A 25,763-nucleotide genomic window follows, 5' to 3' on the forward strand; every position below is an offset into this window, starting at 1 on the left:
TGTTCACCCTTTTGGTGAAAAGCTAGTAGTTGTAGTGTATCACACATTCTGTGGAGGGTTAGGGATATATGCCATAAGCTTTGCACATGAGGGATTGTTTACCTTGGAATCTGAATGTAGATATTTGGTGTTGAGTGACTCAGATGGTCAGCTGAGACTCTGTAATCTGTACTAATACCTATCAAAGAGAAGGCTTATCGGTGAATTCTGCTCAGCCAGCAAACTCGCCTCACATGCTGGTGGACAGACGTGGCCGAGGGACTGAGACCGTTTCACTGATTCTGCAGTGATCCTCTATATATCGGTGTGAAGGTGGTACAGACACGCAGCCTGCTTTTCCAAATGCTACTGACACAAAACAGACTTAGGCTCTTTATATATCTGTTCTGGCTTCTAACTGTGGGCAATTGCGCTTTGTGTTGTGTTACAGTCTGTTTTGCAGTCTGGCGAGTTGTTTGTGCTGTTCCGCTCCTGCTATTTGTTTCTGTCACCCTCTTATCTTGATGGTACTGACAGTCCTTAAATTATACTGACAGTTTCCCAGTACTTGTATTTGCAGCTTTAACAGGAAAAGCCAATAGGTGTTGGTTTAGGTGACCAATCATTGTTCTGTAGTTGCTGAACCATGTCCTTCTTCTATTCCCAATGGTGGGCTTCCTGCCTGTGATGAGTGACTGACAGCCCAGAAAGGCTCAGAAACACACTCGGCGTCATCTGTAAATAGGTACACCTTTAACTTTAATACTACAGTTAAAAGCTCTACTACAACCTTTGGCATTTGCTTTCAGAACTGTTTTGGAATGTTTGGAACTTTTCTCACCCATAGCATTTCCTCTTATTGAGGTGATATATATCTTTGTAGGAACTAATCCATTTCATGTAATAACATCTACCGGACAGTTTTGCCATACACATCATTAAAGGAATGGTTCATCCTTTACTCACCCTCATGTTGTTTAAACCTGTATGGTTTTCTCTCTTTTGTGGAACACAAAAGTAGAAGTTTAGCCAATTCTGAAGCTGCTCTTTTTTCATTCAATGAAAGTGAACGGTGACCAGGGGCCGGTTGCACCAGCTATACGTATGTTACAACTTAGTCTAGTTGTGACGTAAATGGGCACTAAGTCACAATTTATGCACTACTAAATATTTGAGCGTTGCACCATTAAACTTAGGTAGAACGTAACACTACATATAAACTAAATATTTACGGAAGCCTCTGACCAGGAGTAACGGATGGAATAAAAAAGCAGACTGATATTTTATGACATCAGTGAGCTCACGTTTTGCGTGACATCAATCATTTCGACATACATTATGATGTTGACTTTTACACTCGTTTACATTTACGAGAGAGAAAAAAACGTACTTTTAAGTGGCTCTTCAGCATGAAACCGATCAAACGGTGCAGTTTTCAGGGTGCATCACCTGGTGTCAAGTTTCAACACATTCATATATATATATATATATATATATATATATATATATATATATATATATATATATATATATATATAGGATATTAAAATGAATAAATATCTATTTTTCCAGCTTGTTTTATTAGTATTTATCACCCCTTATTTCTTTTAGATACAGGGCAAATATACTATTTATCAAATCTACTTTTATTACGTTTCGTATTTTAATGGGGATTTAATTTATTACAGCTGACAGCTATGTGAGCAAACAAGGTTTGAACATCAACCGTAACGAGATACAACTGAAATTCACGGCTTTTTAACACATCTGTTTACAAATTTGAAGGCTGCTTATTGGATAAATACAGGTAAACGTCATATGATGCGACTATGCATTACTTTACTGAGAGCTTACGACCTACTAGTTAAGTCTTGTCTTAAGAACAGGTGGTGCAACCAAATTAAGCACTGACTTAGTTATAAACTAACTAGTAGTTACTAAGCCCTTAGTGTGAACTTTACGTCCCAACTTACGTGAGACCTTACGCACAGCTGGTGCAACCCTACCCAGGTGCTGTCAAGGTTCAAAAGGTACAAAAACCACCATAACAGTGTAAGTCATAGCAGTTTGAAAGTACCGGTACATGAGATGATGACAAAATTTTCATTTTTGGGTGGCCTATCCCTTTTAAATTCTCTCTGACTATAATCAAGATATGTTTTGCACTGTTGATTCAGCAGAAGTCTGTTGACTGATTTGAAGCCCTCAGTTTTGTGGTTGTTAATCCAATCCAATCTAATTGTAAATTAGTCAACAGAACCTTTTTAATAAAAAATCATTGTACCGGGGCACTGCATACTTATAATGGATCATGGATGACATAATAGAGAGTGCTATTAATGAATGGCCTGGTTAATCTAAAAGCATCTTAAGCAGCCTGACATGATGCAGGGTGCCAGAGAGGAGGGATGCACATGCTATTGTTACTCTCATGTGTGTGTTTTGTGTACACAGCTGTGTTTTGGTGTGCGCACATGTAATTTGCCCTTTGGAACATAGTGATAAGATCTGAGTTATGTATTAATATCATGGAGAATTAAACTTGTGCATTTGTCATGAGTTTGACTAAAGACCAGTCTACCTTTGCTTATTAATTGCAGTGTTAAAAGGAAAAGATTATTTCAAAATATATATATATTTTTAATTGTCTGTGCATTTTGGTATATCAGTGCATTGCGTTTTATTTATATGTGCATACACATCCTAGTGAAAATGGAACAGTTTTCTCAGAAATGAAAATTCTGTCATTTCCTCATTCATATTGAGGAATATGAATGTTTGTTCAAAATTTTTAGACATTTTTAAGAATGTACACAGTGCTATTTTCCATAATATGAAGGAATATAGTGATCAAGTGCTGTCCAGCTCTGAAAAGACACCATAAAAGTTGTCCATACAACTTGTGAGCTTAAATAATTATTCACTGAAAATCCAGCCCTCACAGCTCTCAAATTACATTCATGCTTCTGCGTATTCATACATAGTGTGTGATGACACATTACGCTTGATTTTATGTATTTTTGTTATTTTTTTATCTTGACAACCCCATGGTCCAGCCTGGCCTCATTAAATTTACATGACAACATTTTTGCAATTCAATATTTACGTGCTGTATATCACGTTTGGCTGCAGGTTTCCAGTGAAATGTCCAGCTGGGGGCGCCAAAAGCAAGTAAAATGGTGCCGTATTCAGATGCTGTTTTAAGGTTAATTTTAGATATATATTTTTTAAAACATACCTCCCTAAACTAAAACTTTTGCCTGAACCTAATCAATAGTGTTTTAAAATATATATGAGACATTTAAATAATACATCCTTACCAAATCAAGACCTAAACTTAACCATTAGTGTTTTAAAATATATATGAGAAGTTAAAAAAGACATCCTTACCTTATCAATGCCTAAATCTAGCCAGTAGTGTTTTAAAATACAGAGGCTAAACGAAAAAGCAGCCACCTCATTTCATGCTGCTTCTATGACTCTGTAATGTCACGTGTCAGCTTGAGTTCATGGCTGGACTTGAATCGCAGTCCTCTGATTGTAAGCCCAACGACCTATCAGATGAGCTGCTACGCAAGCTTTCTGTATTGGAAGTGTATATATGTAGGTGAGTCTGTAATAAAAGCATTAAAATGTACAGTATTGTTTTTCAAAAGATGTGTTTGAGTAAAAGTGTGTCGATATCATAAAATAGCAGGTTCTGAGTGATAGAGAGAAAAATAAGTATATATAAAGTCATAATCAGCCATTAAAGTCATGATTTGAGTGAAAGTGAATAAAACACACAGATGTTGTAGTGCCTCTAGTGTTCATTTCACCTGGAAACTGCAGGGAATTGTAGCTGGAGACACGTATAACAAGTTTTGCAAAAATGTATATAGAGTCACGTTTTCACTATGAGGCCAGGTTGCCGTGGTCACTATATATTTTGGTGTGATCCTTCATTAGAATATCTTTTGTGTCCCACAGAAGAAAGTAAGGATTTGGAACAACATTAAGTCACCTTAAATAATGACAGCATTTTAATTTTGGGCTGAATTTAAGACTTTGATTCTCATTTGTCGGAAGGAAGTGGATCAAGGTTACTTCAGTGGTTGTTTTTGGCTGGATATGTAGCAACTGGTCACCTGCAGTGGTCTGGGCCCCCTGCATGATTCAAACAAATCAGCCATCTGTCTGAATATTACAGCTTTATAGCAGAGCCTTCCTACCATGGACCATTAAAACACATGCAGCAACTTAGCACTTCGCTCCTTGCCTTTAGTGAGCTAATCATCTAAACACACGTGTCTTCATGTGACTGTGTATTTAGTGTTGTGCTTTTTGCTTACACTGTGAGAGAAGGAAAGAATTAGAGAACAATGCAGTTTGGAAATCTCTAATGAACTATAATTGCCAATTTGTTTCGTTTTACGAGATTGAACACAACAGAAGTTACTCTCTTTCTTTCTCTCTCTCTCTCTCTCTCTCTCTCTCTCTCTCTCTATAATGAGGAAATTGGGGATTGAATTCACATTAATTACACCAGTGTTTGTGCTCCTCTTTTGTATGGCAATCTGCCCTTTTATTCTTGATGACTTATACACTCTGAGGAAATAGACTGTTGTATGATTTTAAAATAAATATTGGTCACACTTTATTTTACATTGTTCATGTTATTTCCTATTTACATAAGTACTGAGTAATGCTAATGAGCTACTTAATGTAATGCTTAAATATTTTGTGCCCTTGCAGTGACACAATATAGGCTTAAGTATTCAATCCCATCCCCAAGAACCATTGGCACTGTTATTATTTAGTAACTGATGTTACTATAGTAATTTTAGTAACATGTAATATGTGTAACACAAGCATTATTTTTATTCATGAATTATTAATTTATTTGATCTATTTATTTATATTGTATTTGTTTATTTTTTGCTTTTTTCTTATTGGATGGTTTTGTGCTTATTCTAATTAATCTTCTGGTATTTGGCCTTTTCGTTAATTTTTCATGCGGATTCATGTCAGTGTTCCTGTAGCTTTACCTGAATTTGTGTGTTTGATTATCACAGTGAGTAAATCACAGTATTACAGCATTTGCTTTGGCTTGACTTGATCAGCGTTTGCTCCTTTGGGTTATTCTTACTTCCTGCCTTACATCTGTGTGTCTGTCACATTGTATTCCTCCTCGCCTCTAATTATCCTGCATCCATCTGAGATGCTCCTCTGGCTCATTTGCTGATGCTGCTTCATTTGAGGGATTCTCCTTTGGCCTGGGCTGGACTGATTTAAGTGCCTTCTCTCTTGCAGGCTACACACACAGGGATACGCTCTTACATTTACAAACAGAGCTCTGTGATTGGCTCGCAGGCAGAGCACACTGGGATGAGGACATACTATTTCAGTGCGGACACACAGGAGGACATGAACGGCTGGGTCAGGGCCATGAACCAGGCTGCACTCATGCAGACCAATACAGTAAAGAGGTCAGTGACCATCTGACTGTGTTTACATTCCAGAGGAAGTTTCTATTATGATGTACATGCAGTGGGGTCCAAAAGTCTAATACCACTAGTGAAATTGCATTTTTAAAATTTACTGTAGTACCCTTTTTTTTTAAATTACATATAGTTTTATCAGCATCACATGTATTAATTTAGAAGTTAATTTTATCATGAATGACTTACAAATGAGGAATACTACTACAAAACTACAAAAGTTCAAGCTTGTACAGAGATGTAGGTAAAACAATGTGAGACAACAAAAAGAGAACTGCTTAGCAATTGTTGTGAAATTCTTAATTGAATTGGAATTTCAAATTTTACTTTTTCTACAGTAAATTTCTTAGTATTTGGAACTGTTTGTCCCCCTTTTGCTTCAATGACAGCATGCACTCAATGTGGCATGGACTCCACAAGTTTGTGCAAAACCTGATGATCTATGTTATCCCATGATGATTTGAAAGTGTTCCAAAGAGCATCTTGTGTATTTCAATGGAAGCTAGGAAATCTGGGTAAGATTTTTATCTTACCACTAGGAGTTCTCTAAAGAGTTTTTGCTTAAAACCTATTCACAAAACTGCTGAGCAAGTTTTACTAAGGAAATCTTAATGTAAGGGTTATGCAGATTTGAACTCGTTGCTATGGATGATGTCACATTCTACTGTATGAGTGCGCTTTCTTAAATCGGCCAAAGTGACTGGTAGACAACTATCTGTCAGCAAATTCACTATGTTATGTTATGTTGTGTTATGTTATGTTATGTAAGTGTTTTTTGAGCACATCTTCATTCTGTGTTGATACAATGGTATGAATGGGAGTTCCATCAACTACACCTACACCAGGTAGCCCAGCCAGTGTTATTATAGCTAACGAAAACGAAAGATAACTCATCATTTTTGTTAACTGAAATAAAAATAAAACTGAAATTATTGGAAAAAACTGAAATTAAACTAAAATACTTTTTCATAATTCCAAAACTAAATAAAATAAAAATGATCTTGAATACATTTTAGTTTTAGATATAATAGGGTGAATATGGGTAAAGTGGGACTCTTTTGGAAATTGTACATTTCATGACACTTTGAATTATTATCCAATGGCCACATAACTTAACATTATACCTTTGAAAAAAGCTTAGGATATCTTCTACCTTAGTCAAAACAAAACTTAAGAAATATTCAATTCTGGGAAGTAGCACTTTTGAAGACACTCTTTTGATCAAATTCCAGATTTTTCATGCCATTTCAGATGTGTATGACTTTCTTTCATCTGCTGAACACAAACAGGTTTTTAGAAGAATATCTCAGCTATGTAGGTCCATACAGTACAAATGAATGGGGTCCAAAATTTTTAAGCTCCCGAAAGCACATAAAAGTCATCCATAAGTGGTTTAATCCATGTCTTTTGAAGTGATCTAATCTGTTTTGGGTGATAACAGACCAAAATGTAACTCCCTTTTCACTGTACATCTTGCAGTTGCGGTCTAATAATACAGTTTGCAGAGTGCTAGATGGCTCTGGAAAATATAATCGAGCTTGAAATCATGACTACCAAGGAGACTGCTGATGTCAAGATTTACAGTAAAAAAGGGACTTTTTTGAATGTTGATTGGTTTATCACCCACACCTATCATAGACATGGATTTAACCACTGGAGTTGTAAGCATTACTTTTATGCCACCTTTATGTGGTTTTTGGAGCTTCAAAGTTTTGGCCCCTATTGACATGCATTGTATGGACCTACAGAGCTAAAATTTTCTTCTAAAAATCTTTGTGTTCAGCAGAAGCAAGGGATATCATGAGGGTGAGTAAATGATTAGAGAACTGTCATTTTTGGGTGAATTATACCTTTAATTGTTTACTCCCCAAAGATTAGTTTAGTAATAAATTATAATCATTTAAGGAAATACATATGGATACACTGTGGATCAAGCTTAAATGTCCTTTGTCACTTTACCAATATTCATCCTATATTATAAAATTTGCAACATTTACAATCCACATTAAACATGAAAACACCACTAGATAGAGGTAACACAAGACTGCCCTGAGAAATGTAATGATATTAGACTTTTTAAATTAAATTACACCAGTAAACACAGTTTTGGCAGCCATAAAAAAATACTAAAACTAAAATAGTACTAAAAAACTAAACTGAAACAATTCACTGAGAAAACGAAAATTAAACTAAAACAGACAAACTGTGAAATTTAACGAAAACTAAACTAAATTGTAATGACAAATTGAATATAAAATAGAAATAAAAACAAAATTTAAAAATCCAAAACTATAATAACACTGAGCCCAGCGATGAAATATAATTTCACCTTATTTCTCTGCAGCGAGCACACATCCAAAGGAAAACATATGCTATGAATTGATGTACAGTGTGGGGTCTGGAGAGGGCATTTGTATTTTGATGGATGATTCTGCTGACGTATGACTGAGAAACTCCCAATTCATCAACACTACTCAGTTGCATTTTACCTGTGGCCAGGAAGTGCAGAGTTGTCAAAACCTTTATCTCCGGTGCAATTGGGTTGTTTCGGTTCATAGGACTGGTAATTGCATCACTAAGTGAGTCTACAGTGATGAAAAGACCCTTGTGTCTCAGGCGATACATTTTTAAAAGGTCAGTGTCATAATAATATCCTAATACACACTCAAAATACTTTAGCCTATTTTAAAATTTACGCATTTTAATTTCATAACAAAATTCCCTTGAATTGAGTTGTCTTTAACTAAATTAAATGAATAAAACTTAAATTATAGTTGTATTAGTTTTAGTTGGAATTTTGTCATGAAATTGAAATGAATCTTAATTTTAAGAATTGGCTTAAATACTGAATATATATGTGTGCGTAGACACATATACAATTTTATATATATAGAGTACTGTGCAAAAGTCTTAGGCACTTAAGATGTTTCACAAAAGCATTTGTCTTAAGATGGTTATTTATATCTTCAGCTTTAGTACGTCAATAGAAAATATAAATGTTAGACTCCCAAACATTACTTTTGCAAATAGAAAAGATTAGAATAGAAGAACAGGGAGCCCTGCAACAGATGTCATGGCCCCCACAAAGGCCCCAACTGAACATCGTTCAGTCTGAGATTACATAAAGAGACAGAAGCAATTGAGCCTAAATAGATAGATAGAAGAACAGTGGCGAATTCTCCAAGAAGCTTGGAACATCATAACAAAGAAAAACTGTGTCCAGGTGTACCTAAGAGAATTGGTGCTGTTTTGAAGGCAAAGGTGGTTACACCAAATATTAATTTGGAATTTTTTGTGTTTACTGGACTTTGTTTGATGTAATGAGTCAGCGGAGTTGGGATCCATGTGCAGCTTTATTAACAGTAAACGTAATAATATAGACAGGCAGTGGTCAATCACCAGCAATAGTAGTATCCAAGGTAAATCAGAGAGATAGTCATAAAACAGGCATGAGGTCAGGGCAGGTGGCAGGCAATCACAGGTAATATCCATGTAAACAAAGCAGTAACAGTAGGCAGGCAGCAAAGTGTCAAAACAGGGTAAACAGTCCAGGATCATACACAGGTTAGGCAGTAAATACAGATAACGCTCAGAAATGTCAGCCAGGGCAAAACAAGACTTCGCAATGACAGAGAGTGAGAGTGAGTCTTAAATAGCTGAGTAGATAGGCAACAGGTGAGGAGGAAATCAGTGCCAGGTATGGGGATTCTGGGAAATGGAGTCCAGAGAGTTAGTCAATACTCAGTTGATGGAGCCCTCTGGTGGTAAGTGGGAGGAACTACAGAGGCGGGATTCGTGACAGAGCCGCCAAGTGAGCGGCTCCTGATGCGAGGAGGCAGGCGACGCCGGGGTCTCCTTTGAGGTCAAGGAGCAGTTCTAAGCAGGTAAGTCTAATGAAACTCTGCAATGAGTGTGGGGTCGAGAATATCCTCAGAATTAACCCAGGACCGTTCCTCCGCACCCTACCCCTCCCAGTCAACAAGGTATTGCAGTGACCTGCCCCGGCGCCTGGAATCCAAGAGATCTCGTACCTGATTAGTCTCCTCACTGTCCACGATGATGGGTGGAGGGCCCTGGTCCCCGACCTCTTCCTCCTCCCCTCTTGGGTGAACAGCGGGCTTGAGCAATGAGACATGGAAAGTGGGAGAAATGCGATAAGTGGGAGGCAAGGCAAGGCGGTATGATACAGGAGTTATTTGTCTGAGTATCTTGAAAGGACCAACGTACCTGGGACTAAGCTTTTTGCAGGGTAGATGAAGTCTTAAATTACGGGTAGAGAGCCAGACCCATTGACCAGGGTTGTATTCAGGATTGGGGCGATGATGACAATTGGCTTGTTCCTCTTGTCTCCTGATGGCCCATTGAAGATGGACGTGTGCTTGATCCCAGGTGGCCTGGGGTGGGCTGAGCGAAGAGTGGACCCCCTGGATAACCCTCTTACGTAATGGGAGTGGGACATAGGTTCTGTCAGGAGGGGCAGTTGGGAGGCAGTAGATGATGTCCCATTGTACCGGAGCGATGATCATTGTGGGTGGTAAGATGGGTTCTTCGGTTGGAGCTTGAAGCGAGTATTCATATTGGCAAGACAGAGCGTCAGCCTTGACGTTTTTAGAGCCAGGATGATATGTGACTGTGAAGTTGAAGCGTGTAAAGAATAGCGCCCATCTTGCCTGTCTAGGGTTGAATGCAAGTACTCTAGGTTCCGATGATCCGTCAAGATGAGAAAAGGATGTTTGGTTCCCTCCAACCAATAACGGCATTCATCGAATGCTGCTTTCATGACTAATAATTCTCGATTCCCAACATCATAGTTCTGTTTAGTGGAGCAGAGTTTGTGTGAGTAAAAGGCACATGGGAAGAGTTTAGGAGGTGTACCGTACCGCTGGGAGAGGATGGCTCCGATACCAGTGTTAGAGGCATCTACTTCGACAATGAATGGGCGATCAGGCTCTGGATGGTGAAGGATGGGTGCAGTGGTGAAACGTACTTTGAGATCCTGGAAGGATTGGAGAGCAGCTGGAGACCACGAGAACCGAGAGCTCTTCTTAAGCATTGACGTCAGAGGCGCGGCCACAGTACTGAAACCTCTTAAAAAGCGCCTGTAGAAATTGGCAAAACCCAAGAAATGTTGCAATTCCTTTATCGTAGTAGGTTGTGGCCATTTCAAAACTGCTCTTACCTTGTTATAATCCAACGCCATGCCCTCTGGGCTGATGACATAGCCTAGAAACGATACTGATGTTTGATGGAACACATTTCTCAGCCTTGGCGTACAGTTGATGGGTGATGAAACGTTGCAGAACAGCTCGGACGTGCTTGACATGCTCTTCGTAAGTGTTAGAGTAGATGAGGATGTCGTCGATATAAACGATTACCCCTTGATTCAGCAAATCTCGGAAGACATCATTGATGAAGGCCTGAAACACTGATGGACTATTGACCAATCCGAAAGGCATGACCCGGCATTCATAGTACCCTGTGCTGTTGAAAAAGCTGTCTTCCACTCATCCCCCTCACAAATGCAGATGAGATTGTAGGCACTGCGAAGATCAAGTTTGGTGAAATACTTGGCAGAACGGAATTGTTCAAGGGCAGCTGGAACCAGAGGCAGGGGGTAGCAAAACTTTACAGTGATTTCATTTAGACCACGATAATAAATACATGGGCGAAGCCCTCCCTCCTTACTCACGAAGAACCCGGCTGATGCTGGTGAGGTTGAGGGTCTGATAAATCCCTTGGAAAGTTCCTCCTCAATGAATGACTTCATAGCCTCGGACTCAGGTTGGGACAATGGGAAAATCCTGCCTCGTGGAGGTGAGGAACCAGGTAATAATTCTATGGCACAGGCTTTGGTTTTGCTGAAGGCTTTAACAAAGTCAAAATACTCAGGAGGTAGATTGGGAACTGTAGTAGGTTCAACTCGAACAGCAGCGGCTCTAATAGTCCTGAGAGAGATGGGCTTTAGGCAAGTGGAAATGCAGGTGCTGGACCACTGGGTAACTTGCTGATCACTCCAAGAGATCTAAGGGTTGTGTCTTTGCAGCCAAGGTAGTCCTAAGATTATGGAGTAATGAAGTGATGGGATGATATAGGTGAATACTTTCTGTGTGCAGTGCTCCAACTTGTAGAATGATATCTTTGGTAGTGTGTTGAGCAAGACTGTCACCAAGAGGGCGTCCGTCTAACGCCGCCACTGCCAAAAGAGAGTCACAGAGGTTAAGCGGATTATTATGGGCTTTGGCGAATTCCTCGTCGATGAAGTTGCCCGCTGCCGCAGAGTCCAGCATGGCTGTAGTAATGACAGACCTCCCTGAAAATGTTAATATCACTGGTAATTCAACACATGAAGTAGAGCGGGTTAATGAACTACAGGAACTCATCGTAGTGGGGTGATGCTGAGATGGTCGGGCTGGGCAGGAAATCCGTAGGTGTCCAGCTTGACCACAATAAAGACACAAGCGCTGCTTAACACGACGACCTTTCTCCTCAGAGGTAAGGTGAGCGTGTCCAATGTGCATGGGTTCAGTTTCACTCGGGATATATAAAGCGGTAGGATGTGATACAAGAGTGTTGGAGGGTCTTTGTGCTCGGAGGTTTTCAATGCAGATGGTCAACTCAATGAACTGATCCAAAGTCTTACCCTCGTCAAGACAAGCCAACTCAGATTGAAGCTCAAAGTTCAGTCCTCTCCGAAAAAGCAGCTTCAAAGTATCCTCTACCCACATGGTTTGAGCAGCGAGAGTATGGAAGTTGAGAGCGTATTCCGCGGTGGGAACATTACCCTGATGAAGAGAAAGCAGCTGACCTCCGGTGTCTTTGCCTCCCACTGGATGTTCAAAAATAGCACGTAATCTTTGGAGGAAGCAACTGAATGAAGGGAATGTTGGTCGGTCATCGTTCCACACCACTGTAACCCAGTCTAACACCTTAGGGGATAGTGTGGGCTGTTGATTAACAAACAGTAAACATTGGAGCACAAATCCCTTACATTTAACAGGTGACCCATCGAATTTCTCAGGAAAAGGCATGGGTTAGATGAGGCCGGGTGTGCCGCTGGGTAAGATGGAGCTGAAGGGTTTGGTGTGGGTAAACGGAGGTTCTGCAGGGTTTTAACAAGCTCCTCTGTTAACAATGTCAGCCGGTCGAGCTGTTGGTGGTGTACAGCCAGTACATTTGCTTGGGCTGAAACCTCGGTTGTTAGTTGCAGAAAAGCCGCTGGATCGGTTTGTGGCGAAGTCTTCTGTAATGAGTCAGCAGAGTTGGGATACATGTGCAGTTTTACTAACAGTAAACGTAGTAATATAGACAGGCAGGGGTCAATCACCAGCAATAGTAGTATCCAAGGTAAATCAGAGAGATAGTCAAGAGGTCAGGGTAGGCGGCAGGCAATCACAGGTAATATCCAGGTAAACAAAGCAGTAACAGTAGGCACGCAACAAAGGTTCAAAACAGGGTAAACAGTCCAGGATCATACACAGGTTAGGCAGTAAATACAGATAATGCTCAGAAATGTCAGCCAGGGCAAAACAAGACTTTGCAATGACAGAGAGTGAGAGTGAGTCTTAAATAGCTGAGTAGATAGGCAACAGGTGAGGAGGTAATCAGTGCCAGGTACAGAGATTATGGGAAATGGAATCCGGAGAGTTAGAGTCAATACTCAAGTGATGGAGCCCTCTGGTGGTAAGCGGGAGGAACTACAGAGGCGGGATTTGTGACAGATGATAATTGATAAATGAAAACTATTAATGGCATTTTTTGAAGAAATCCTCACTATGCAAAATTTTTCACAAGTGCCTAAAACTTCTGCACAGTACTGTGTATATATATATATATATACTGTGTATATACTGTATAGTGTGTGTGCATTGACTCGATTGCAACATGGATTGATGACAGGAGCATGCTGTAGAATGTTTGTGATTCTCTCTTAGGGATTTAAAATTACTCTTAGATGAAAATGTTATGAGTCCTAAAATCAGGAGTGACACAGCCCTAATTTTAAACAGTTGCTCCTAAATTAGTTAGGAGTTAGGAGCAAATTTTAGCCTTAAAGGGATAGTTCACCCAAAAATGAAAATTCTCTCCATTTACTCATCCTCATCCCAGATGTGTATGGCTTTTTTTCTTCAGCAGAACACAAAGATTTTTAGAAGAATATCTCAGCTCTGTATGTCCATACAATGCAAGTGAATGGTGACCAGAACTATAAAGGAAACATTCAAGTAATCAGTATGACTTCAGTGTTTAAATCCATATCTTCAGAAGCAATATAATAGGTGTGGGTGAGAAACAGAACAATATTTAAGTCCTTTTTTACTCTAAATCTCCAGTTTAACTTTCACTTTCTGATGTGAAAGTGAAACTAAACAGGCATGTGACTTTCAGATGTAAAAGTTAAGGTAAAAGTGAAAGTGGAGATTTAGAGTAAAAAAGGACTTACTTTTGATCTGTTTCTCACTCACACCTATTATATTGCTTCTGAAGATATGGATTTAACAACTGGAGTCTTGTGGATTACTTCTATGCTTCATTTATGTGATTTTTGGAGCTACAAAGGTCTGATCACAATTAATTGCATTGTGAGGACCTACAGAGCTGAAATATTCTTCTAAAAATCTTTGTTTGTGTTCTTCTGAAGAAATAAAGTTATACACATCTGGGATGGCATAAGGGTGAGTAAATGACGAGAGAATTTTCATTTTTGGGTGAACTATCCCTTTAAGATTTTTTGTGAATACAGGCCCTGACCTTTTGTACAAAGGAGTCAACTTGGCCAATGTCATAGATATGCTTACATTTAATTGCTGACCTAGAAATATTGTAGAATATTTCTTATTAACTTATTAATATTTCTTATTAATTTTGTTTTAAATTGTTCAAAATCCTAAAACTTTCAGTTTATTTCCAAGTTTAGATTAGATTTTGAATTTTCAATGCAATTTCAGACTTTTTGACCCCACTGTATGTGCTTGTCTCCATTTCTGTCTGTCTTGTTTCACTGAATGTTAATTTGCTTATGGCTTCCACTTAGTGTCTGTGGGTTAGTGTCTGTGGGTTAGTGTCTGTGGGTTAGTGTGTGTGTGTGTGTGTGTGTGTGTGTGTTTGTCTTTAAGTGAGTACTGTTGAGTTTATCTGTCTGCACTGCCTTTACAATCTTCACTCGTGTGTGTCAAGGGACATTGCTTGTCTGTAAGTGTTTGTCATGCTGTCAGTCTTGTTGATTGGCATTGATGTTGCAGTGTGTTTGCACTGCCAACGCTGAAGAGACAGACGGGTACTGAGCAGTGACTCATCTTTCTGTCTTACACTCTGATGTCTGGTCTAGCCTCACTTCCTTGCATCAGTCACTAAGCCTAAGCACACTGCCATAGTACAGTATTTAAAGATAGATACTTTGAACATACTCAGTCATTGAATTTCCAAGCTGGATAATTCTGGTTTGATGCTGGTCTACACCAGCAAAACTTATCTAGTCAGCTCTAGCATGATTTTTCTTGTGACTCTGGTTGACCAAGGAAGTCTTACTGGTTAAGCTAGTTAAAAAGCCTGATTGGAACACCAGCACACCAGCATCGGTCACACTGATTTTATAAAGTCAGGCATTCTGGATCAATGTTTCTGTCATATCCCTAATCCTAAAACTAAAGGTTGGCCAATATGGGTGTTGTAATGGCCATACCGATGTCTAGAGAGGAGGGTGGTCAATGTCCGATATAATGCTGATGTTATGTACAATACAATTTAAAGCTGCACTACAGAACTTTGGGCTCTCTAGGGACATCTGTGGTTGAAACCTAAAATTGCAAGCAACTTACGGAGGAACATTTTATGTGAGTTGTGATTCTGCATTTCTCTTCTGGCAGATGAATCTCATGATTTGAGGTTACCTGCTTAGCCTTTGAGCACTGTAATTTTCACCAGCAGAGCCAGAGTCACACCGTGCAATTTTTAAGTTGATATTATGTTATTTGTTTAAACATTTATAACCGCAATATAACTTTCATTTGAGGAAGATAAACAACACTCTTAATTACATATTTTAATGTGACCAATCACATTCAAGTGTTTTATCCACTACACATTAATGTTTGTATTGTACTACACATATCAATTTAAGAGGTGAAACCTGTGAAATGGCTGATGGTTCAGTTGAAGACACTTATTTTTATATAACAATCTACAGCCTCAGTTGATAATGCAATTAAACCAGGTCTATGCACTGCAAGCAGTAAGACTGTATAAAAACACAAAACGAGGATACAGTAATCATGGGGATGAAATATACTTTATTAAACATGAAAATAATATGCAGAAATATGCATTAAAGTTATAACAGAGAGATGGTTACACACTATACAAATTAGTATACATTACTGTGCTGATGAAATTGGAATATTATAAACAACTTGAATTAGCATACATTCAAGTGGAGCCACCTTGTAGATGCAATTTTAAATTGTCTACTCTGTTTGAACTGACTATCTGCTAAAAGGGCAATGAAAAGTGACAAAAACTTGTGCATTTCTGTGACTGGGGTAAAAGAAATTAGAAAACAGCGGCACACACTTAGGGAACTTCGAAACTGCAGCAATGTTATAAAACACTCGGAAGTCATGAATATAATGGAAATTATTGCTTGATATGAATTTTGTTCAAGCCCCCTAACCTAGCCCTAAGCCTAAATCTTAACCCCTTTTCCTGTCCCTAAAATCTGATTGGTTGACAGAAATGTTGTATTAGGACTATGTATTGATCCAGGAACATATCCTACTTGGCAAAATCACATTCACCCACTAGACATACCATGCTGGTGACCAGCATCCATAATGTTGGTCTTTTGAGATGCTGGTCAAAAGATGCTATGCTGGTCTTTTGAGCAGGTTAATGACTGTTGCCTTATTTTAGCCATAAAGGATTCAACTGCTGGTGATGTCCTTTAACAAGGCACTAAATTGGGATCATGTCAGATTTTTTGAGTTGTCATAGCAGCCCAACACTGATGAGGCTGGTGTCAGCTTGAGCTGGCAGTCAGCGAGGCAGAAAATTAGACTGTGGTTGTCCAGACTAAAAAGCTATTCTGAGTCGTATCTTTTCATAACTCTATGTGGGGGCTCGTGAGGTTTTCCATTCTCATAGATGCCCTTGAGTTTTGTGTATTTTTGCCTCCTTTGCCAAGGCGTCCTTGCATATACCATTTGTGTGCTGATTTGAATAAAATCATTCATGCTTACATCTTGGCATTCATGTCTGACTCTATGAATGTGGGATTCATATTTTTGTGATTTATGTTTTATGTGTCCAAGCTTTATGCAAGTGTGGTTATTTGGGCAAGTATTCTTAGTAAATCAATTGCAATATGCCTGCAAACTGCACACGCAGTTTGTCAGACAGCAAATTAATACACTTTATTTGGAATCTTTGTAAATCAGAGCCAGAGAGTTTGAACACTACATAATAATCTGTGCATATAACAATAAATGCATGTCGTTCTCCTAGCAGTGAAGAATAATTACAGTACATCTCTAAGTACTGTAGATATTATCAAGCCTCAAGGAAAAAGTGTTTTTTTAAATGTTATTTTACAAATGCAAATGGGAATGTGTCTGTTGTAGACTTTGTATGTGTGTGTCTGAATGAGCATCCATTAGAGGTTATTTCTTTTAGTTCAAGCAGCTGTTATTATTATTAGTCTGAATGTAAAGTGAACTTTAGTAGGCTTGCCAAGCCCCTAGTGGCCATGTCTTCTCCAAATGTAGTTTCAGTGAGGGCCTGATTTAATCAAGTCACTGTTAGACTGTTATGTGCAGATTATATTTGAACCAGGAATTAAACAAACTCTTAACGTCTCCAAAATCCTTGTTTGAAGAAACCAAAAACAAGCAGAACTTGCCAGACTTTTCCATCTGTGAAGGACAATAATACTGTTTTTATTTTTATTTTATTTTTTGCATTTTCTGGAGTGGCCAATCTCCACTGGCTAAAATTCACAGCCACAATTCTAGGGTGTTCTGGTTGGTTGTTAGGGTGTTGCTATGGAGCTGCTAATGTTCTGAATCATTTTTATCATGTTTTTATGCACTTGCAAAGAAATAAGAAGTATGTTCTGGGTGGTTGCTTGGTACTAGCCCAAGCCAAAGAAGCCTACCCTCAAGTCTATGATTTTCTGGTCCCTAGATATGGCTTGGGTCTTACCTTTATTGAATCTATTGAAGTTTTTTCTGGCCTGTTTAATAATCCGCCTGGTGAAAAAATTGTAAATCATTTTACTTGATACAGCGCCTTAAAAAAATGTGCTGCTCCTGTGCATGATGCTGAAAAACAGTAAGCCGTGGTGCAATGGTCAAAAATCTTTTTAGCTCATGTTTACATAAAAAATAAAAATGGAAAAACAGTGCAAATGGATACAAAAATGGATTCTGTATGAACACCCCCTAATGTGAGAATGTGTGGATCCTTAAATTTAAAGAAACTAGTTTTAAATGATTCTAAAGTGAGAATGGCAACTTTACATTGATGGATATATTTGACTTGATGAACAGATTACTTTAGGTTAGACTGTGAATGCTGGATCCCTTTATGGTCCAGACTCCATGCTGTGGAATAGTGTTAATCTAACAGTCATGATATATGTGATCCAGCAGTCTGATAATAGCATCTGATAAAAGTCCCATAAAACTTCACTGACCTTTGCACCTGCCATGCCTTTGCCACACAGAGAGGAGCTGGATCAACCAGATCAAGTGGATTTTTGTGAAAAACACAAGCAGCAGGCTGTTCCTCAGACCAATCACATCAACAGCTTTGTGATCCCTGAACCTGAGGTCATCCAGAGTGACGGGCTGCTCGAGGAGAAGCAGGACAGGTTTGTGGGAGAGGTGGAGATCCAGGTTACCCCGAGAGAGATGGAGCTGATGAGGGGTAAATCTCCAACTAGCAGGACGGTGGAGGTTGAGATTGTAGCTCCAGGATCAGCACCAGTGTCTCAAGTCCCTTCTCGAGCTCCTTCCAGGGCTGTCTCCACCCCTCCGGTAGTGCCGAGGAATGGAGCACCCTTGGAACAGAATGGAACAGGCATGGTTGGGTATCAGAGGGGGTCAACGCCTTCTTCTCAAACTCCAGTACAGGTGCAGAGGAGGAGTGCTTTGGAACAGGTGGAGAATTGGGTCAAAGTGCAGAAAGAAGAGCACCGGGGGTGAGTTTTCAAACACACACACTTCCATATGTAATCATGTAAAAAAAATACAAACACACATCTATATGCCACACAATATTCACTCACAGAGCACTTTATTAGGAACACTGTGGTCCTAATAAAGTGCCCAACATGGTCTATTGCTGTTGTAGCCCATCCGCCTCAAGGTTTGACATTTTTGTGCATTCTGAGATGCTATTCTGCTCACTTCAGTTGTACAGAGCGGTTATCTGAGTTACCATAGCCTTTCTGTCAGCTCAAACCAGTCTGTCCATTCTCCATTGACCTCTCTCATCAACAAGGCATTTCTGTCCGCAGAACTGCCCCTCACTGGATGTTTTTTGTTTTTGGTACCATTCTGAGTAAACTCTAGAGACTGTTGTGCGTGAAAATCCCAGGAGATCAGCAGTTACAGAAATACTCAAACCAGCCCATCTATCATGCCACAATCAAAATCACTGAGATCAAATTTTTTCCCCATTCTGATGGTTGATGTGAACATTAACTGAAGCTCCTGACCCATATCAGCATGATTTTATGTATTGCATTGCTGCCACACAATTGACTGATTAGATAATTGCATGAATAAGTAGGTGTACAGGTGATCCTAATAAATTGATCCTAATAAAGTGCTCAGACAGTGTACAGTATGTGCCAAAGTTAGTTGCAAGAGTCAGATGTTGCTGCAAAGAGTCAAAGGTCATGTCGCCCCTTATGGTCTAAATCACTGGTTTTGCACTGGGATGCAAATTTTACATTGGTTGACAAGTGACGACCCAGCACTGTACTATAAATGCTTATTGTACTAAAATGTCCAAAAACTAGAATTGGTTTGCTTAGCATTGTACTTTCCCTGCTGTCCCAATCATAACAGACCTGCAACCCATTTTTGGGCTGTGACATACAAGTTAAAGCGGCCAATATTTAGTTTCTCCTTAACAGCCCCAAAATATAAAAAAAAAACAATTTTGTTTGGTTCTTTACACAGATTTGTTTCTACTGATGGCACTATCCCACGTCGGACCCCTCCCATTCATCCAAAGTACGGCACAATGGAGAAGTACCAATCTTTACCTAAGACCTCACGGCTCAGCCCACCTACCGTCCAGCGTCAGGTGCCCAGTGAATACAAATACTCTCATGACCGGCTTCATCACTTCCAGCTGACCCTTGGCCACAGCCGCCGACTCCCGACGCAAGACAACACAGTGTGGCAGCTCTATGAATGGCAACAGAGACAGCAATATCGCCACGGCAGCCCCACCGCCCCCATATACACCCCAGCTCCAGACTACTCCACTGCTGTATCCTCCACTAGGGTCAACTCCGATGTTTCTCGCTCCATCTCTGTGCCTCCGATGCTGGCAGACATCCCTCCACCTGGGCCTCCTGGGCCCAGGCTGCTGTCTCCTCGGAGACCCCACACACCTGCAGAACGTGTTACAGTCAAACCTCTGGAGGACAGGCCCACTGTGGAGGTGCCACCGTCAAACCGTCCTCACCGTACACACTCATATAAGGTCAGCAGGTGACAACTGCAACCATTCTCATGCTTACACCGCACAAATCATAGGCTTGTTTACCTGTAAAAATATCTAAACATCCTTGAAATAAGTCAGATGTACTTGAGAAGCAAAATCTAACAACATTTATACTTAAAACAAGACAAAAAGTATTTGCCAATGGGGTAGGAAAAATACATTTGCTTTCCCACTGAATTAAAGGTGCACCCATCAACATTTGTTTATGTTCTCCTGACACCTACAGTAGCGGTGTAGATGTTTTCACTTACCGATGTCATTGTAAACATGCGCTAGTCACAGTCAGCCATGATTAATTTATTCCACAAGTGAAATCATCAAATTAGAAGAGATTTTTGAGATAAATCAAGAAATATTGGACTGGCTATGTGGTCTCAGCATCGTATGTAGTATTCAGCAGCTTTTTCTCTAAGACTCATATGACGAGAACCTTCATTTTATGCGAGTTTGCATAACTTTAAACATATTTTTCAAAAATACTATTCTTTAAAAATAAAAAATTTTCTGTTCCTTTCTGTTTGAAAGTTAATTAGCAAAATATTATTAAGTGCACCTTTAAGCATAAACCTCACAAAATTTTGTTAGATTTCTCTGTAAACAAGATTTAATATGTAATTTTGCTTCTTAAGCAAATATATAATTTAAGGATGTTTAGATATTTTTCACAGGACAAGAAAAAAATCAATGACTGAAATCTTTTTTTTTTTTTTTTTTTTTTTTACATGTATCCATATAGTATGCATTCTAAATTCAGTCTCCACAGGTGAAAACCAATAGTGGTAGATGTAGTTAGACTTCTATCTTTAGCTGTGAAGTATGTGGAAGTGTGAAAGCCTGTGAGATTACACAATGGATGAAGTGTCATTATTCATTACACTGAAAAAACTTGTTTCCCTAATCTGATATCAATTTAACTGAGAAGCAAAATTGCTTAAGATATGCATAAACCTCACTAAATTTTGTTTGATCTATGCTTAAAGCAAGAAAATAAAAAATACCATTGGGGTAAAAAAAATTCAACCGAAGCTTTTAAGTGCTCAAGATACATTCTCGGAAAAGAATCTTCCACCATATTGCTTCTCAGGTAAATGTATCACGTTTAAAGGATGTTTAGATATTTTGACTGGAAAACAAGACGAAAATACTGATTAAGAAAGGATTTTTGCAGTGTATGCTCTCTGTTTTGAAGTGTATGTGACCCAAGCATCTAAGCTCTTGTCTGGACAAAGGACGTCACGCAGTAATGCGACGCTATTTGGGTTCAAAACTCTCCTTTAGAACAGTTTGAAAGAAGCATACATTTAAAGCCATCATGACGAACGCTAATACCTCTCAGAAACATTTCTTAGATATGATTTCAAAGAAAGACGCTCCTGATCAAAAAACATTGGCTATCAATCTTTTCAAAGTGGAAGAACCATCCATCTGCAACAGAGCCGTCATTCAGCACAAAGTATCAGTTGTGTCTTTGTAATGGAATGAGTGCCAGACTGATTTATGTATAGTTCATTAATTCACTCTGTTTGTCTTTTAAAAGCCTAGTTACCATCACAAATGAGCATTTTGCCAAGCAAGCACAGATGTCTCGTCCAAATGTATGAGGATTTGAAACATGACTCTATTTGTGATGGTTATTAAATCTCTAAATATAAAATGTTACAGTGGATATGTTTTAAGTAATTCAGATTACTTCTTTGTGTATTTACATTTTTACATACTATTTCCATACATTTTGCTGACACTTTATTTTAAGTGAGAAATACTGCAACGGTGTATTTGATCTATGCATATACTGAAAAACAAAATTGGAAACCAATTGTTGGTTTCAGGAAACCTGCTTAAAAACAATCATTGTTTGGGCAATTTTGATTGGTGACACTAGAAACTGCACACTTCATCTTTAATACAATAAGTGCAAGTGCATTTAATTCTTATTTGTTCTCTTTCTGCAGTCTGCCACAATAGAGAGACGCTCAGTGCCTCCATCTGGCTACATCACACACACAGTCAGTGCACCTAGCCTTCATGGAAAAACAGTAAGAATTTTTTTCACTTTTGTATATACAGTATATATAGTGTACATTTTGTTTGTTCACCAAAGGTATGTGGTTTGTCACTTTTGTTTGTATGCCTTTATTACAAAATAAAATAAATCAATTATAAGTGCCGTAAAATGGATCACACCCAAAAACTGATCAACTTTCCAGATAAGTTTATCTTTTGGTTATCTCTTGGTTCACCTCAATCAGTCAGAATGATTGTCTTCTGTTGGTGGAGCCAATCATCATCTTTTCATGCCATTAAAAGGCGTCTATGTAAATAACCTTATCATGGAACTCTCTCTCTGTCCTGATCATCCACTCGCCTGTGCTTCAGCCGGAGGAGCTTACCCTTCTCCTCATCCAGTTACGGAGACACCAGGCCATGATGGCGGGTGTGCGCAACAATGCACTGGCCCACCTCCAGCAGTTGTCTCGGGTGAAGGTCAGGGCTCGGCCTGCCCAGTTAGCACTTGTATTCTGCCTCTGCTGCCTGACTTTCTGTGGCTCCTGTGGCTTTGTAACATGTCATGCTATTGGGGCTATATCTTGCTATCCTACCATCGGCATGTATTGTCTTTTTAACTGGTTGGAGCCATTTTGCATACTACATAAGTATGCTTTACTATTGCTCCAAAGTTTGAAAATGCAAAAATCAAAATGTTTTGCTTGCATGAAATAGATGTAAGCTTGAAGTCTGTTGTCTCCATAAAGCCTTGTGTAAATAACTGCCTAGTAGGGGCAAACCACTGGTTGACCTGGTTACAGTTTCAGCATCAATCATCCTCTGCTTAACAATAATGGCATAATCTATGTGCTTTGTTAATAGTGACAATAATATATGTGTGCAGGAATGTTCTGTAAACTGGTACTCTAAGTATAATTATTTTGATTATGGAATGAATGCTTTGGCATCAAGGATGAATGAGGTAATATTAAAGGAAAAGTTCACCCAAAAACGAAAATTCTCTCATCCTTTGCTCAACCTCATGCCATCTCAGATGTGTATGACTTTCTTTCTTCTACAGAACACAAACAAAGATTTTTAAAAGAATATCTCATCTCTGTAGGTCATTCAATGCAAGTGAATTGTGGCCAGAACTCTGAAGGTCCAAAAAGCACATAAAGACATTATAAAAGTAATCTATACGACTCCAGTGCATTAATCCATGTCTTCAGAAGTGATATGATAGGTGTGGGTGAGAATCGGATCAATATTTACTATAAATCTCCATCTATGATCAGCTCCGACCAGTAGGTGGCGATATGCACTAAGAATGTGAAACAAAAGAAGAAGAATGTGGAAGTGAGAGTGAAAGTGGAGATTTATAGAAAATAAGGATTTAGATATTGATCCGTTTTTTTACCCACACCTATCATATTGCTTCTGAGGATGTAAATTAAACCACTGAAGTCTTATGGATTACTTTTATGCTGCCTTTATGTGCTTTATGGACCTTTAGCATTTTGGCCACCATTCACTTACATTGTATGGACCAACAGAGCTGTGATATTCTTCTAAAAATCTTTGTTTGTGTTCTGTAGAAGAAAGAAATTCATACACATCTGAGATGGCATGAGGATGAGTATATGAGAGAATTTTCATTTTTGGGTGAACTATCTCTTTAAACTAATACTCCAGGTTTTATCTAATGTATAGTGTCTATGTAGCATGCGTCATGCTGTTGATTACCACAGACAGTAAATACTACTCGTTTCTCAATGTGCACAAATGAAGGGACTACATGTTTAAAGAAGATACACTTATAATGGAAGTGTAAAATACTGTATGCTACTATCACACTATGGTTATTGTTTCAAAAGAGGGAAACTTGTTTGATAGAATTGCTTGCCAGCCCTATCTGTGTAAAGTTATATCCAATCAGTTCATGTGGATATCTAGTTCAACTAACCAGGTTTACTTTTTTAACTTGTCATAGAGTAAGTTGAAAGTTTGGATACAAATTGGCACAGACATGGTTGGTGAGTGATTGAAAGTTGAAAGCAAATGTTTTTTTTTATTTATTACGGGCATATGAAGAATATTCACCCATGAGACAATTGCATACTATCTATCGTAAATAGTATGCAAGATTAGAAATAGTGTGTCGTAAATCATATTACTTTGAAAACAGTAGCCAAAGCTGCCTGGACGGTAAACTCTTTTCTAAGTAAGCATTCAAGCATGCTTTTTCAGCTTGTGTCTCACAATCAATAGAAGATGAGCTCTTCTGAGTTTAGAAAATTGTGAAGTTGTACAAAAGTGGTGAGGAATGCAAGTCCAATGCTGCCACTAAAAGTGAAGTAATAATGAATTTTAAGGTAATTAATTTAACTAGATGCTACTGTATCATTTATTTTCAAATGCACGTGTTATTTTACATGAGAGTCTGTGGTATCAAGATGTAACTTTATGCAATGGTGTCCCACATACTGTCTTATTACTTACTCTGAAATATGTACTTTCCCATCACCAGCAAAGTTTGCGAATTGTGACGCTGCTATTGTTTTGGTGTCAGTGCACTGCTTAATTAAAATTTCTGTTTGTGTTGAGTCACACCATGCAATGTTTCTCCTATCCCTGACAGGCTGATGATACATACATGCATTTGAAGAAGGACCTGGAATATTTAGATCTAAAGGTGGGACCACTCTTTTTCTGTCTTACTGTTTCTGTCTCTCTCCTCTCCTCCTTTTACTTTACACAGTCTTCTGAAAACCTCTGTAGTAACACACTAACACAGTCAAGAAACATCACTCAGGCGAGGAACCAAGTACTTTCTTTACTTCAGAAAATGTTTTCATTTAGGATGAAAAGAATAATTGTTTTTGTGGCATAATTAGGAGTTACCTCAGAATGTTAAAGGGACTTTTTTTCTTGCACAAAAGGAGATGTATAATGGAATGAGTTAGCATCCTCTTTCACTGTATGAAAAAAAGATGCAATGAAAGTGGATGGTGTCTCCTTTTGTGTTCCACGGAAGAAAGAAAGTCATACATTTGGATGGAACAAAATGAGGGATGGAGGGATGTAGAAGACCAGTCCTCCTTTGTCTATAACTGTCTATCTCCGTTTGCCACAGATGAAAAGTTTAGAGCCATTGATCCTCATGGTTCACAGTGTGTTACAAACCTGCACTGCGGAGGGTTTGAGACCACTCTGGAACGTAAGAACCGTCACCATCCAGAGTGTCATAAGCATTCCCATTGCTTAACATGGTGCACATAGCTTTATGTTGGCACAAACCTGGCACCTGCACGCCTATCCCCTCTGCCCTTTGGAGTGATATGTTGTAATATGGGTATGTGTGATTGGTTAACGTGTTGGCAGGTCAGGATTGGATGGATGAGCTCAGTGCATGTGCAGGGTACAACAACTATTCTCAATCTCTGTTTAATTAACTATTTATCTAAGTTATCTTGTATATATAGAATCTGTCTTAAACAGTGGTTATCAAGCATTTCATGCCAAAAAAACACCTTTAATTAAATCAAAACATCCAAGTATCACCAACTCACAACTATGTTCCCT

General features: G+C 38.8%; 1 protein-coding gene across 1 annotated transcript in view; it reads left to right on the plus strand.

The window, feature by feature from the left end:
- Window positions 1-25,763, plus strand: part of LOC127416799 (pleckstrin homology domain-containing family A member 7-like) — a 133,222-nt gene that overhangs the window by 89,867 nt on the left and 17,592 nt on the right. The window contains exons 9-15 of the mRNA XM_051656347.1: window positions 5,272-5,447; window positions 18,175-18,651; window positions 19,640-20,171; window positions 22,145-22,228; window positions 22,569-22,676; window positions 24,820-24,873; window positions 25,315-25,398. Of these exons, the coding sequence (XP_051512307.1) occupies window positions 5,272-5,447; window positions 18,175-18,651; window positions 19,640-20,171; window positions 22,145-22,228; window positions 22,569-22,676; window positions 24,820-24,873; window positions 25,315-25,398 (1,515 nt within the window). The remainder of the gene's footprint in view (window positions 1-5,271; window positions 5,448-18,174; window positions 18,652-19,639; window positions 20,172-22,144; window positions 22,229-22,568; window positions 22,677-24,819; window positions 24,874-25,314; window positions 25,399-25,763) is intronic.

The sequence above is a fragment of the Myxocyprinus asiaticus genome, chromosome 26 (assembly GCF_019703515.2).
Source record: "Myxocyprinus asiaticus isolate MX2 ecotype Aquarium Trade chromosome 26, UBuf_Myxa_2, whole genome shotgun sequence".
Lineage (NCBI taxonomy): Eukaryota > Metazoa > Chordata > Actinopteri > Cypriniformes > Catostomidae > Myxocyprinus > Myxocyprinus asiaticus.